The sequence below is a fragment of the Merops nubicus genome, unplaced genomic scaffold, assembly GCF_000691845.1.
Source record: "Merops nubicus isolate BGI_N331 unplaced genomic scaffold, ASM69184v1 scaffold9495, whole genome shotgun sequence".
Taxonomy (NCBI): domain Eukaryota; kingdom Metazoa; phylum Chordata; class Aves; order Coraciiformes; family Meropidae; genus Merops; species Merops nubicus.
Window position 1 is genome coordinate 144,170 of NW_008607614.1, and position 15,858 is coordinate 160,027.

General features: G+C 39.0%; 1 protein-coding gene across 1 annotated transcript in view; it reads right to left on the minus strand.

Moving 5' to 3' along the window:
• SLC24A4 (solute carrier family 24 (sodium/potassium/calcium exchanger), member 4) overlaps positions 1–15,858 on the minus strand; it is a gene marked incomplete at its 5' end in the record, with an annotated part of 77,499 nt that overhangs the window by 30,938 nt on the left and 30,703 nt on the right. Inside the window, 2 exon segments of the mRNA XM_008939996.1 lie at positions 764–838; positions 2,072–2,148. Coding sequence (XP_008938244.1) covers positions 764–838; positions 2,072–2,148 — 152 coding nt within the window.

A 15,858-nucleotide genomic window follows, 5' to 3' on the forward strand; every position in this document is an offset into this window, starting at 1 on the left:
TCGGCCACTTCCCTTAGCAACAGAAGAAAAAATAGAAGAATAAGTATTAAGTACAGTGCTCTGAGTAACACTAATAGGAATCTAGTACATATGTCCACAGGAAAATAGACTTCTTAGCTAGCTTCAGGAGTTTTTCAGAAAATGGTCATACAGATTTTTGTTAAAACACAAAGGAGATGAGATTTTTATTTTGCCCTCAAAAAAGAATTAAGATTTGGGCTTGTCTTTTGTATTCATTTTGTAGTGGTTCTCCAAAGCATTGCCTAAACACAACATTTACATGCTAAGTATAAGTTCTACCCAGTCTCAATAAACTCACTCTATTAGAATCCTACATGTAATTTTGCAAAGTGTTCTCAATTCTATAAAGGATTTACATTTATTTACTATTTTTTTTCATATAAAATTTGTATTCTCATTCCATATCACACCAAGGTACATACTTTTCTCCTGCATTCTCCCTTTTCTCCACTTCACACGAGGATCGCATATGCTTGCTTTCTCCTTGCTCATACAGTGATAAATGTGCAATAAAATTTGCACAGCAAGCAAATTAGTTTATCTATGTACCATTTATTTTCACAAGTGACTTTTAAAACTAGGAGTACAACAATAAATCCAACTTGTCTGTATATCATAACCGTCCTTACAACATGCTTCAGACATATTTGACCGAGGCCAAAAAGTTGACAAGAATGAAGGTTTGATTCTATAATATTCTCTAAATAAATTTCTGAAAGAGGAATAAAGATCTTTAACGTACCTCACAAATTTTCTCTAAGGATGGAACAAAGAAGTCGTCACATACTATAGCCAAAGCATAGAACATGTAAAGAGCCTATAAAGAAAACAAATTTAGGAAGTATTTCAGATTTTTCCTGTACATGAAAAGAGGAAAGAAGGCAATGCTATAATTTATTCAGACTAGCAGAAATATATAGCTTCAATTTTTATTCCATTCCAAATAAAAATCCCTCTGCTGTTCAATTCATGGCATAAAAACAGATTCTTGAACATGAGATAAACTTTAGAACAAGAATGTTTGCCAGACCCTAGAATATGCAAGGTACCATAGTTTGACAACTTAGGGTGCCACAACAAACTTCATAAGGAGGAAAATAATGAGTAAGGCTTACAAAGCTACATAGTCACCATCTGTATTTTTAATTAATTAGTGGACCAAATAATTAAATAGAAAGCAATGTCAAATTGATTAACAATACTCAAGAAAAACATCACACCTGGAAATAACTGGAGCCTGACTATGGCTCACTGCACCAAACCTCTCAGGAATGACTCTGTTTTCCCCCATACATGTGATTCTCTCACTGTCTTACATGGCTTTATGTGCTGTGCTCTTGCAGTCTGCCTAATCCTCCTGGTGTCCATCAAACACAACTCCTTTTTTACTTTACTTTCCCTGTGCTGGGAATGGAAAACTGGAGCCTGTAGGCCCTACTTGGTTTGTTTTTGTTTGTTTGTTGTTTTGTTTTGTGGTTTTTGTTTGGTTGGTTGGTTGGTTTGGTTTTCTACAATAAAAAGTAAAATGCCACATAACTTTTTCTGTATTTCTTCAGGGTTGTTTTGTATAATTACAATTGCATCTTTTGCACAATAGGAAAGAAAGATAATCAAGAATCTTCTACATCATGCTTGATGGCATCAAAGGAATGCCAAACCCTGTTTCTACTAGATGAAATACAAACAAATACAAATCTGTGATCCATGCAACCAGGATTTTTATATCCACAAGGATGAATGCATAGACACAGCAAGTTCAGATTTCTATCACTTTCTTAAATCATGGAATCATTTAAGTTGGAAAAGACCTTTAAGATCATTGAGTCAAACCATTAGCCTAACATGATCAAGTCCAGCACTAAACCATGCCCTTAAGTTATCTTTTGAGCATTTGTACCCATACAGGCATATTAGAAAAACTGAAATCAAAATATTAGAAACATGTTGATATATACAGAGCTCTATTTAGTAAAGCCACTAAGAGGATTAGTACCTTACAAGACAAATAAAAGGAAATAAAAAAATTTAAGCACATCAGAGGAAAACTTACAGCAATGATATGAAGCAGAACTGCTCCTTCTTGTCGTTCTTTATTTGTAAATACATCTTCAGGAAATTCATTAATGGCTGAAAGAGAAATATACATTTAAAAAAACCAACAGCATGTAAAAACAGAATAGTGAAAAATACAAGTGCATCTGTAGAAATAAATGACCAAACATGAGCTTATCTTCCAATTTATTATATTTATCTTGCCACCTCAGAATCTCTGCTCTGCAGAAAAACAAAGAACTGATACTTAAGTGTTATCATCATTCCAGTAACTTAAACCAACCTTCACTGTATGAAAAGTTTCACATTCTTAATGCCTTGTTTTTACCATCTCCTCTGCGTCTTCTCTAAATATACTTCCAAAGAGACAGGCAGAGACACAAAAACTCATCCTGAAATCATACTCCTGGCTTTAAGAGTGCCTTGCTTGAAAAATTACACAAAGGTTGTAACCTTCCATCAAGTTTGCAACTACAAATTTTTATATGGCTTCACAGTCTTGCCAATAGTTTCACAAAGATTAAAGTGATTCCAAGTACTTTCTCCATAAAGTCCACTATCTAAATCTGGCAAAGGAAGGAATGAAATAGAATCGGTTGGTGGACAATAGGAACATGTGAAGACATGAGTTTTAGGATTATTTCTGGGCAACAGGGAAGTTGTGTGGAGCTCAGTTAAAGGATCTATATTCCACACAGAGGCAACGGAATGAAAAAAACACTCCAGATGATGGAGACAGACAGCAACTACATCAAAGCCCTGAAGAAGTATGAGATAAAAAAAATCCAGATTAACAAGACAGGCAGGGATAGAGATCTGCAGTACCTCTGAAAGGAGTCTGGGAAGTTTAAGATTTAAAAGTGTTTCAGCCACTGGAATCCAAATGCACTGAATTAATTAGATTGTTATTCAGAAAGAGACGTTCAGTTCCACAAGGAGTTGTAGATGTTAGTTGACAACAACATATGGTCCAGAAGGTTCCTATGAACCTTCAGTATATAATACACTGAAACTAGGGGACGGAAACAGGGAATATATGATCATCTTCCCCATACTGAATTCTGCCAGTTTAAAGAAATGTTTAAGAGCACAATACAGACATTTATGCTACTCCGTTTTCAATTTCAATGGCATATTCTATCTATTTCTCAATACAATTCTGCAAATTATAACCACGAACACAGAAACCAAGAATTTGAGGCATTTGGGTTTTTTAGCTACTAAACTTCAAACACTCTAAACCAGCCTTATTTTCAGTTCATGTCACACTAACTCTTTGAAGGCTACACTTTATAGACTGTCTTAAATTTGAGTTACATGTGGTCACCAAACATGTTTTAAAGTTTACATTCAAGAGTATGCAGAATACTTCAGTGCCTAAAGATCATCACAGAACATAAAGAACAGCAGTGTTTAGCAGGACTAGCTTCAAGAAAGTGGGTCTGGGTTGCTACAGAACTCCACAGCTTTCAAAGGCTCTGATTTGCACTGTAAAGATATTTGTGACCTTATGAAATAGCATTACTATACAAATGGCACTGTACATAAAAGACATTCACCTATTAAGCCAAACAATTCTAAAAGCAAAATACATGAAAAAAACATATTCCTTTCTGTTTGGTTTTCATCAGTGTTACACTCAAACAAGGAAAAGAACAGTAGAAATACACTTAGGCAGGGAGAAAAGTGGTTTAATTCTGTTTTTCAGGTGCTGTATTTAGAGTTGACAATCTTAGCCTTTTACTGGAAGATGGTGTAGGATAATCCACAAACTATTGGTCAAGACACAAAAATCTGCAATGATTATCTATAGATAAAACTTGTAACATGCCTAGAAAGCCTTACGTGCATGTAAGAGCCAAGCAGGTTGCTTGTAGTAATACACTACTATATATAGTAACATATCACATAGTAAAACAGCAATATTGTTCCCCTCATGTAGCAATCTGGGAGGAATACCCTTCTGGAATAACACAGAATGCCATCAAATTTAAGAACTTCTTGTCAGCTTCACTAGCTGCCAAAAGCAAAAAGTTCTCAGAGCAGTTATTCCCTTCCACATGAAATTAAGTATGGCAGCACAGAAAACAGGTGGTTTTAAATAAATTCTGCCCATTAACAATTAACTAAAATGATTAATAACTAAAAAAGCATTAAGGAGACTTCTCCTTTGGGAGAAAAGACACAGAGCTTCGCTTACTGGCATTTTACAAAAGACGTTCTTACATCATTGGCTTCAAGGCCATGCCCACGTGGATGTGTTCAGGACACATGTACTCTTTTTCTTAGCACATCCCCCACCGGTCTCCATCTCCTCCATTCAAGTCATGGCTGGGAGAGTACACGTGTTCCAGCAATGCACTAGAACAGCAGAGACCAGAGCCCTGCCCTGAGTCTAGCAACGACAGTGTGGTCCTGCACATAGGGTACATCCTTTCACATAATCTGATGCAAAGGTTTGCAGCTCCCACCATAGGTTCTTATCCCAGGAGCACCATCCTCATTACCATCACCGCAGAGCAGAGGGAATATGCCACTGTCCCACAAGTTGGCAAAACAGATGTGTTGTTGAGGAAGCTATTGCCTATCTGGTTATCTCATTCAGTTGACTGTAAAGTATTTCACAGAACATTAGAAGCATTTAAGTCAGTATAAACTGAAGTTTTAAGAAACGTGAATAATAATAATAAAAAAAAAAAAAATCAGCCACTTTCTAATGTGACTTTACGTATTCAACGTTAACACTAAACAGGAAATCAAAAGGCCATAATATATCAAAGTTAAGAGCCAGAAGATAGAAATGAGCCCAGGAATCTAACCCCCAGGCAAAAGCAAGCCAGTTTACCTGCAAACTATCTTGCTTCATACATAGTCTGGTGATGTAATAAATAATTGTAACAGGATTGCCTCACAGAGTTGGTTTTAAATTAATTAATATGAAGACAGCTTTTCTCAAAAAAATGCTTCTCTCTAGACAGAACTTATGGCTTGCAATTTTTCTCACACAGGGGCACTACAAAATCTTCTTTAAAAGTCAGGAAAATCAAGCAAGGCTCTTCTTCCTTAATGAAATGGCCACCTGCCAGCAAGTTCCTAGCTGAAGTTTAGAGTTCTCCAGTATAAGCATTTCCCGTCTCCATGGCTTCATTATCCAGATAATCATAGGTTTTGTGTAACTGGCATCTACAAATACTGTATGCCTTCTCTACATGCACTGCTCTTTATTTAGTCTCTGTATCATGGTTTTAATATTTTAAACAAAGATTTCTTTCTCTACTACTGTGATAACCTAGTTGCTCAGGAGAAAACTGTCTGGATTCTCCTGGCTCCTAGGTTAGGCCTGGGAATCAAGACCTCTTAACTGAGGGGGACAGTGGTATGCCCTCACCTGTAAGAGCTGGCAGAGGGGATAGGAGGTTATCATGGAGTCTGAGAGCAACACCTGCCCTCATGGTACAGCCTGAGGAGTGCGCAGCAGGGCACCGCTCTGCCTCACACAGGGACCTTTTCTCATGCACTGGAGACAGAGCTATCTGGCAGCCTGAGTGGGAGCTATGTTTCCTCAGCTGCTACTGAAGAGACAGACCAGATGGAAGAAGGATATGAAATGAAGAGTAGTACATATAATGGGGCTAACCTTTGTCAGAAAAAAAAGGAAGGGAATATATAATGTCAAAATCATCTAGAAATACAGAAATATTTATCCTGCTGATACTGTTGCAAAACCATGGCTCCTGCAGCTCATCTTATCAAGAACACGTTTATCAAGGGAGAAGGGAAGGTGTCAAGAAATCAACTCTGTCTTGGAACTGTCATCACTCTGCAGTTCATTGCCTATTCCAAATCGTGAAATGAGTGGAGAAACAAAAGCAGCTTATGCACCCAAGACACAGAGGGACAACACCACCTTTTTCTCTGAGTCATGGAAACAAAAATTCCTTAATCATACCATGACAGAGAGGATGATTCACCTTTCATAAAAAGCTCTGGCTGAACCATCTGTGTCTAAAGACCTACACAAGGTGTGCAAATAACATGCCTCAGAACAGAACACAACAGCAGCTGCACAGCGTAAGCTGTCTGCATGCCTCTGGAGTAGAGATCTGGTATGCAAGCACCTGGGGGAACCCAGGCATTCCAGTGACACCTGCCTGGATTTAGGCTATTACTGGATTACTGCTGGGTACCACCAGAGCATTGTTCCCACATGCCCTATCCATACTGTGACAGGCAGTCTGCCAATGAAGTTAAGTTTCAAAATCTCCTAAGCCTGACAGAACATCTCAGCAACCACGTGGATCTGTGGTTTTATAACCTGCCTTGACATGTGATTTCTTCACCTTATCAGCAGTTGATTTACTCACAGAGACAACAAACATGCCAACTCTTAATACCTGCTAAGCGTTCAAGCCTGTTACAACTCTTAAATGTCTCCTCATAGGGGGAAAGGAGCTGTAGCCCTTTGAAAGGGCACACACAATCAGCTCCACTCTGCCTTTGCAGGAAGGGGGTTAGACAAATGACGTACAGAGAAGCCCACTTCTCCTTTTAATGCCTGCATCTGGTTCCTCTGCCCATGTTTTTCTGTACCTTCAGGATGTTTCACACCTACAGACTGCAATATCTGGCATTCAGGGGTTGTTGATCATCAGACTCACCCAGGGCAGAGGTGTAAGGGGAAGAAGGACAGAGACAAGACAGAATTACGTGCTTCCACTTTTACCCCCTCTACAGACATATTCACAAGCCAGCTTGAACACTCCCAATCTGTGTCATTTGTTTAAGCGCTGCAGGCGGCTTCAGGCACCTCGCACGTAGTGTATTTCTGCTTACGTGCAATTTTTCATGTTGCAGAGCCTCATCTTCCCAAGGCCTGGTGTTGCATTCATGCCCATGTGTTTGTGCCTCAGCAATAGCAAACCAACTCCACACTGCATGCAGAAATGATCTTCTCCATATCTGCGAGGGGAACACATCCACCATTATCTGCTGTAAGCAGCAAAATGTCAACTGTTCGTGCCCCAAGGGTTGAACTTGCAACAGCCTTCATGCTACTGCAGCTTGCACTGATTTATAATTCTGTACTCATATAATCGGTTGGAAGATTTGAGTGGAAGCCAAAAAAAAAAAAAAAAAAAAGCCATCACTTCTTCCAACCCCATGTCCCTGAATGCACAGGTTCTATGTGCACTGAGTTGCAATGAATGGAGTCAGTATGTCTGAGAATCACCTTTGCTTTCAAAACATTTGTGGCTTCGGTACATACTGTACCAAAACATATCATACAGTGATTCCTCAAAATCAGTGCACTGGGAAGATTTTTTTACAGAAAGAAGGTTGGTCACATTGAAAGCACCCTTATGGCAAAGGAAGAAATTCCTCCCATATTCTCTTTACCACTGATGTCAAGAGGGTCAGTCCCCAGTCACATTTCACATGTTCACTCTGGTGCTGAAGTGGTGACAGTCTCAGAGATGACTGTGGAGAGCTCAGTACAGCCAAATGACACACAGGTAGTCCCAGAGAACAGCACAGTACACTCATCTGATCCTCTTGCATAACCTGTGCACTGTCAGTTGTCACAACAATTGTGTGCTTTAGAAAAGGAGAACAGGGTTGGTTTTGCTCACAGAAAAGTATTGACTTGTTTTAAGTATTCCAGTGTTACCACTGGAAACAAAGTCAACCCAAAGATCATATTATCACGGTGAAACTAGTTTCATGTTAACGTGCCCTTAATTCTGAATTGCCAATGGAGAAAACCAGTACACTCAGCAAGTGCTTTGATACATGAAAGCAGGTTACTTAAAAAACTTGCAAGGACCAAAGAAGAAAAAAAAAAAAAAAAGAACAACTCACTGATAATCCTGGATGCCATCCAGAAAAAAAAAAAAAAGAATTACCAAGCTTTAAGCTTCCATTCCCATTAGACAGCTGTTTCCAGTTTTCTGTAGCAGGATGACATGTGGATTTTCCCTCAATTACTCAGTTCAGCTTCTGCTGGATACTAATCTAAGCATCAGTGTTAAACCAAATCAGGAATGTACATTTCAAAGAAACACACACATTTACTTGAAAAATTCTGCCAGGAGATTTCTTTATTTAGAGAGAACTCTTTAATAAACTCGTTTCATGGATTATACCACCTGGAGAGCAACACAGCATCCAAATGAAGTGCAATGAAATGATATGAAATACCACTCAACTTCCCTGAGAGACATTTGTGCATCAGTGTAACACTGAGTGATGCCAAAGATCAAGCTTTCTACTTGCAGGCAAAGCACCATCTGGCAGGAGGCACAGTAAGCACCCTCCTCCACAGCCCTCACCTTGCAAACAGTAAAATTCTGAGCAAATTTCATCTCAGTGGTATATTAATTCAATTTGCATTGCTCAGCCAAAGACTGCCAAATGTGATTACCTGTGCAATGGTAAGTGGCAGTTTATGAAGCATAACTGACTCAACTCTAAACTACTAAATCAACTTAATATATGTAAACTATGACAGATTAATGAAATAGCCTTCAAAACACTCCTTCCATAAGAGTGGTGTTACGAAAACATGCATAGAAGACTGGATTAACTACAATAAAAAGTAACATTAATACCTTATTAAAACTTGAACTTGCATTTAGTTTCTTTTCTCTTTCATAAAAAAGTATTTGCACTCATTAAGGCAAAGTCAAACAAACAAAAATACACTAACAATTTTCTGTCAATAAAAAGAAAATTGAAAGGCATGGTGAAATCTCATCTCTTTATCTTGGGATTCAGTGGTGACACCTGGATGCACAAGTACTGCAACATGGGGATATATCAGAGCGCAGCATTTCATGAGTACTGGGCTTTGTGTTAATGTTTTTAATGTTCTCAAATTAATGCTAAAAGGACCCCAAGGTTTGGGTTTCTAGTTGTTGGTTTTTTTTATCTCTCCCTGCCCTCCAGCTGTTACACTTTCTAGAAACTGCCTTTAAAGAGCTAAGAGACAAAGAATCTCATGATGAGTTTTCTTTCTGACAACAGCTAGTTATTTTACATTATTTTCTCATATGGAAAGCTCTTGCTTGATGCCTTATTGCAGCTGTATTTCAACCTCATCACTACAAAGCAGCAGTTCTACAGATGATGGCTAGAACCTGCATGGAATACCTCTATCATGACCCAGGATTTCAGTACAGCTATCAAACTGTGAAGTCTACTCAAATTAAGTAAGAATACGGATATGAGCACTTCTAATCAGTGCTGAACAGAGTTGAAATTACCAACAACCAGTTTTATTGCAGTTTAAGAATAACTTACATTTAACCATTTGAATTCAGTGTACTGTAGTGCCCTAATCTGCATCCATTTGACAGCTCTCCAGTGCTTATGTGAAAGAAGCTGTTGGTCTCAGTGAACAGCCAGAGAATTTCTGAACTCTACTAACATCTTCCCTCATTATAGTCCTGGTTGTCCATAAAGTGCATGGGTGGAATTTTGAAGAATACACGAGGACATGACACCAACCCTTTTATTTTACACTTCAGTTTCCTAAACCAGGATATTAAGACATTTTTCATCTTCTCCCCTCCTTTTTTACTTAGTCTCACACTGCTTCAGCTGTGTTTACACTACTCTCAGCCAAATTTGCCAAAGCAGTTCAAATATTAGCAGGGTCCAGCACTGGTGTGACTTCTTCGGATATGTAATTTCCCAGCTTAGGGAGAATATGGTTCATCCTCCACTCAGGACTGAGTAATCACTGTCGCATAATGTGAACAGGCTTCAATTGTACTACCTCATGATTTTCCTGTGAATTAACTACAGATATCAGGCCCCAGTAAAAAAAAAAAAGCGCTGTCTTCTACATGGAATTTCCCTCTGGTTTCTCACTTTGAGCTTCATACATTTGACCTCCCCTCTCCCCTTCACCTTTCCCTCATTGTTTCCTTTGTGAAAGTTGATGGTTTCTGTGGTCAACAGCCTCTTATTTCATTTGAGGGAGCAAAACCTCTGGCTATGCAGGATTTTGGACTCAATTTGCTTGTGCCCTTTTTAAACACAGGTAGAAAGCACTGTTTCTAGCAAGATCACTATCTGATAGGAAAAAAAAAAAAATTTGGAAGAGGGATGAATTAACTATCAATACTGTGACTCACATAATAAAGGACAGTTATTAAAAGGTCAGGCAATTTTTCATCCCAACAGAAAAAGAACAGTCCTTTACATTTCCATAGGCAGGCAAACTGTTTCCAGCTGCAAACAGGCTGGAGAACCCAACACCACTTGCTTTCTATGAGTTTTTGGTATTATCACCTCAAACTCAACAAGGTCTTGCTTTGGTGTTTTTTTAATCCCAGACTTTAAAATCTCTTCTGCAACTAAAGGATGGAAAGTACTCATGCTAGTTTTTCAGCCTATCCATTCATAAACTCAGTTTGTTCACCTCTACACAATAAGGCCAGAAGTCTGCTGCCAAGGAGAGGCTATGCTGTCTGCAACAGCAGTGGCATCTGCAATGCCATTTCACCACAAATCTATTAGTAAGCTGTATAGCCAGGGAAAATGACAGTCTGCTCTCAGTACCAGAGATCTTTGCAAATCAACCAGGCAAGCTGCAGCACTTCACTGAAAGTATTATGAAAAGTGCAACGTAATTTTAAGGCACTGTGGACTAGTAACCCTCTTTGAAACAATCCACCGCATTAACCACAAAAGAAGGACATTAATACAGAAGGTGGGTTATGACTCCCCAATTTTGTTACTCTATATACACTGGAACTGCTTTTATATATACTGATGTTGTATTAAGTCTAATGAACAGCTCAACCATCAGAGCCGTACCTCCCACTTTGTTCCCAAAAATTACTCTTTCAGCAGGTATACAAGAACAACCACCACAGAAGTTGTCCTTGACAGACTTTCCCACACTACAGAATTTCATAGATTGAAGAATGTCTTTCCTGTGCTGCTTTAATATGCAAGCAAGGCAGATCACATCAGTGAACCTGGTCCAAGGTTGAAGTCACCTTCCGCTCTGAACATCTGTCACGGTTTAACCCCAGCCAGCAACTAAGCCCCACCAAGCCACTTGCTCACTCCTCCCTGGTGGGATGGGAGGAAGACTGGAAGGGTACAAGTGAGAAAACTCGTGGGTAGAGATAAAGACAGTTAACAGGCAAAGCAAAAGCTGCGCACATAAGCAAAGCTAAACAAGGAATTCATTCACCACTTCCCATGGGCAGGCAGGCGTCCAGCCACCCCCAGGACAGCAGGGCTCCATCCTTCGTAATGGTTACTTGGGAAGACAAACATCATCACTCTAAACATCACCCTCTTCCTTCTTTCTCCAGCCTTATATGCTGCACATGACACTGTATGGTATGGAATATCCCTTTGGCCAGCCTGGGTCAGCTGTCCCAGCTGTGTCCCCTCCCAACTTCTTGTGCACCCCCAGCCTCCTTGCTGGTGGGGCGAAGTAAGGAGCAGAAAGGGCCTTGACCCTGTGTAAGAACTGCCCAGTGGTAATGAAAACATCCCTATATTATGGGGCTCAATTTTCAGCACAAATTCAAACTATTGCCCCATACTAACTACTATGGAGAAAATTAACTCTATGCCAGCCAAAACCAGCGCATCTGAAGAGTTCATTTGCCAGATGTCAGTTTCAAAACAAGGAGACATCATTATTTCATTGATGCCACATAACAACGGGATAAAAACTGCCCTTCAAAGACAAAAAAGAAAAGCTAGCTACCAGTGACAGAGCTAATATGAACGATGATGATATTTATGAATGGATATAGAATAACTGGAACTAACAGTTGTCCTTAGATAACATCACTGACACTTTAATGAACAACCCTGCTTGCAAACTGCCTATAAAGATATTTTTCTATACAAGCAAGTTCAGTTCCTTCTTCCTAGCCTTTTTCAGTGAATAAACTAGGCTGTTACTACTTCCTTACACCTGCTGAAGATAGACCTTAAATAACACAGAATACAAGTGTTTCCTACCTGACAAATCCTCAGTAGAAGTGACACCCACATTCAAACTGCAAAATGACTGGTAAAATTTGACTTGATCAAAGTCAGAGCACAGATTAAGTTTGAACTTGCGGTACCTAGAAAAGCTACCAGGTTACTTGAAAACTGAATAGATTACATATAGAAAACAATGAGAATGAAGAAACAAGCCACTGCAACAGCTACCAGAGCATCTATCTTTCAGGAGAAAAGTGCACTTTAAAATGAAGCTGTGCTATTTTGCCTTCAGCACAGTCAATGCACAGGCTTTTGAATCCCTCCTCCTTCAGCGGAGGCTGCAGTAGGGCTCATTTAAGAGCACTGTATTGGCACATCATCTTTTTCTTCAAATACATGGAAATCGAAATAAAATTTACTACTTAAAATATATGTATTTGTATTGGTTTTCTGTTACTAAATCCAAGTGTGGATTTTAACCATCCAGGAAAACCGTTTTACTCTCCAAGGTGAAGCAGCACAAAAACTATAGACTACATCTTCTATTAGGCTAAGATTAAGTTCAGTAAACTGGTTTTCTAGAAACAAATGGGCATGAGATTTCAAAGTAACAGCAGACTAAGTCAGGCCAACAGACACCAAACAGAGAAAGGCATAAAATAAAGCCAAGTATGGGTAGTGTTTGAACTGCAGTTAGAACTTTTTCCTGTCTGGATATATAAGGAAAATGCTAGATGGCAGCAGTAAAAGTATCTACTCAAACATTTATTCCAACCCCTACTAATTCATGCTTTTTTACCACAGTGAGTTTTCTTATGCTTTGCCAAAAAAGCTCCATCAATCAAGAAGAAACAGGTAAAATACAAAGACAATAAAAAGGCAGAGGAAAGCCCTCAAGCCTGTTTGTTAGACAACCTTTCTGCAGTCAGAATTCCCAAGAGGGTTCAGCAAAGGCAAGCCAAGATTTTCAAGGAACTTTACTCACCATGGACACCATGCCCAGCCCTCATAAAAATCAGCTTGTTGATCAGCCACAAGCTGAGATCAGCTGATAAATTCTCTGGACTTTGCTTCTATTTTGGGAGGAAGCTGAATTTTGAAAAATTGTTTGGAGTTGCACATACTAAGCTCTCAAAAATCCAGTGTTAAAAAACACAGAATCTATAATGAAGACAGGTTTTGGATTATTTAAGATAATTTTTTTTTTCTATGTACTCCTTGGTGCTTTGAAAAACTAGTCTCAAATGGACAAACAGAAGCCCAACAGTTTCTCCCTGTGAGCCACAATCACATGGTACATCCAATTCCCATTACTTTGTTGTAAACCATGTGATATTTGTTTTTCACCTTTCCTGAAGCCATGGTCCTGGAATGGTGCAATTATGTAAGAACATCAGCTTTCACTTAAAACAAAAAGTCTGCTTCTGGCCTTTGTGTTTGTGGAAGAGGGCCCAAGCCCCAAAACCTAGAAGATGTACTAAAGCCAGAAGGCAAACAAAAAGGAGACCCAGACTTGTTGTTTATCTTGAAACAAACATCACAATTGTGCCAGGTTTACACTTTCTGAGCATATCAGATTACTAGCATTACTCCTCAGTTCCTACGCTTTTAACTCAAAGTCACAAATATATGCACATTCCATCCCGTGGTTTCTGCCTAATGATATAAAATGACACCAGTATGCTGCTTATACCATAGGCTAAAGCCTACTTCAGCTTTTCCAAACAAGTAATCTCATCTAAGGCAACCAAGATTTAACCCTCCAGCTCCTATGTCAAGATTCATTTACTACACAAATAATTTTTCACATGGTAGATTTGCACAGTTCTTTGCTGCCTTTTCCCAGATAATAACCCTTGGACTACCTTCTCCTTACTCTAGAAATCAAATAAGGAGCTGTAAACACTACTAGAGTACTTCAAGGATGATCTCTTTTCAGTCCTAGCCTCTACTAGATACTTTAGCAGCCTCACGTTTGATATGAAATCTGGTAAGTAAAAGCCATTGTCTCAAAAGAATTGGAAACTTCCACATGTTTAGCAGCATCTTAAGTGGCACTAATCTGAAGGAGGGGAAAGTAATTTTTTTTTCATTAAATGAATAATAAGTATTCCAGAATAAAAGCAATCTTAATCCAGAATAGAAGCATACAGCAGGAGAGCCGACTGCTGGAAGGTAAAAAGATACGGATTACAGTAATTCCACAACCCAGATTTACAGTCCTTCTCACACTGTCTTCATCCACATGAAATCTTATTCCATGATTACTTGCTATCTATAAATGCATGTTGTAGTGAAGCCCATACCAATTCACATGAAGGACGAGAGACATAATTGCCATTTTGAGGAGTGCAAAACGGAAAGTGAGCACAAAGCCAAAGGCCACAGAAGTAGAATTAGTAATAGGAAAAAAAGAGGGCAAAAAAGCTACATTAATTTAGTACTCTCTATATAGGTCAGAGCTGCAGGTTCTGCTTTGCTGCTGCTGGTACCACAGGAAGTACACTTAAACTCAGGTATTAGATCTCCATGGCTGCAAAAATACTCCAGCTGTAAATTTGGAGTTTTGCTTTCTAAAAACAAGCATCACACTGTCACAACCATATGTGCACATACACTGTCTGAAACCAAGTCAAAGAACAGCACTTCTCATGCCCAAGCAGCCATTAGAAGTTCAAACAATTTTAAAAGTGCTAACAAATGATATTTTATTTCCAAATTTCATTGGCTGACCAGAAAATTGATGAAAGTGGTACCTGAAGTTCTCTCCATCTGATTCTGAACTGGTTTACTACACAGCATGCATACTGCGTAACTCTCAGCAAAAAATTCCAAACCAGCACATCAGAAATGTTTTTGTACCCAATGGACATTTGCACTTGGTTCAACAGGCACCAAATGACATTGTCTGTCCTTGAGAGGCACCAAAGGTACCTTTATCTGGAGTCTCAAAGACACCCATGGGAAACAATCACTGTCTACAAATATCACTGAGTATAAGTGAAGACAGGGAATTAAGGAGTTTCACAACATGTTAAGAAACAATGTCTGAAAGCTATGTGCTCAACTATCATAAATACAGAGAATACACACACACACATATATATGTATTCTATTTATATTCTCTCTACATATATCTAATTATGTTTACCTCAGACTGTTAGGCAAAAATACCTGCCATGCAGAAAGCTGGTGGTTGCTTGTATTCCTGCTGTGCCACAGAAAACAGAGCCAGAATCATAGTAAGAAATCTGACAGTATATATGGCCACAGGAGCAGAAGGGTGCTTAAAGACCAGTATGGTCACAAAACCAAGAAATGTGGACTAGGACAGTGTCTCAAAGACAGCAGAGCCTCACCACAAATTCCACCTGCTTTCAGCTGACGTAAGGAGAGAAGAGCAGGAGTCACGGCTTTAAACTGCTGATCTGATCAACCTGTCCAGAGAACCTAACACTTCCAATGTCATTCAAATGACCATATTTGATTACTAAATCTATTAACTTATAATGTCACTTTCATGTAATACCAGTTCTTTAGAGAAGACTAAATTCATGAAAATGCCTCATACTCTTCGCATCTCCCTTCAACAGCCTAGCTAAATGTAGCTGATGAATGCAGCAAGCTGATTGACAAATATGTGTATTTCAATTTGCTTGGATTCAAGAATTTACCAACCAGTTGCAAACATCAGTGGACATTATCAGATGAGTAACCACTCTTCTACACTTCTGTTCTGTGAAAATGCTTCTTCTGTTACCTTGCAATCATCAAATATCGGGCACAAACTGTCATACCTGGAATGTGCAACAATAAGCAGGA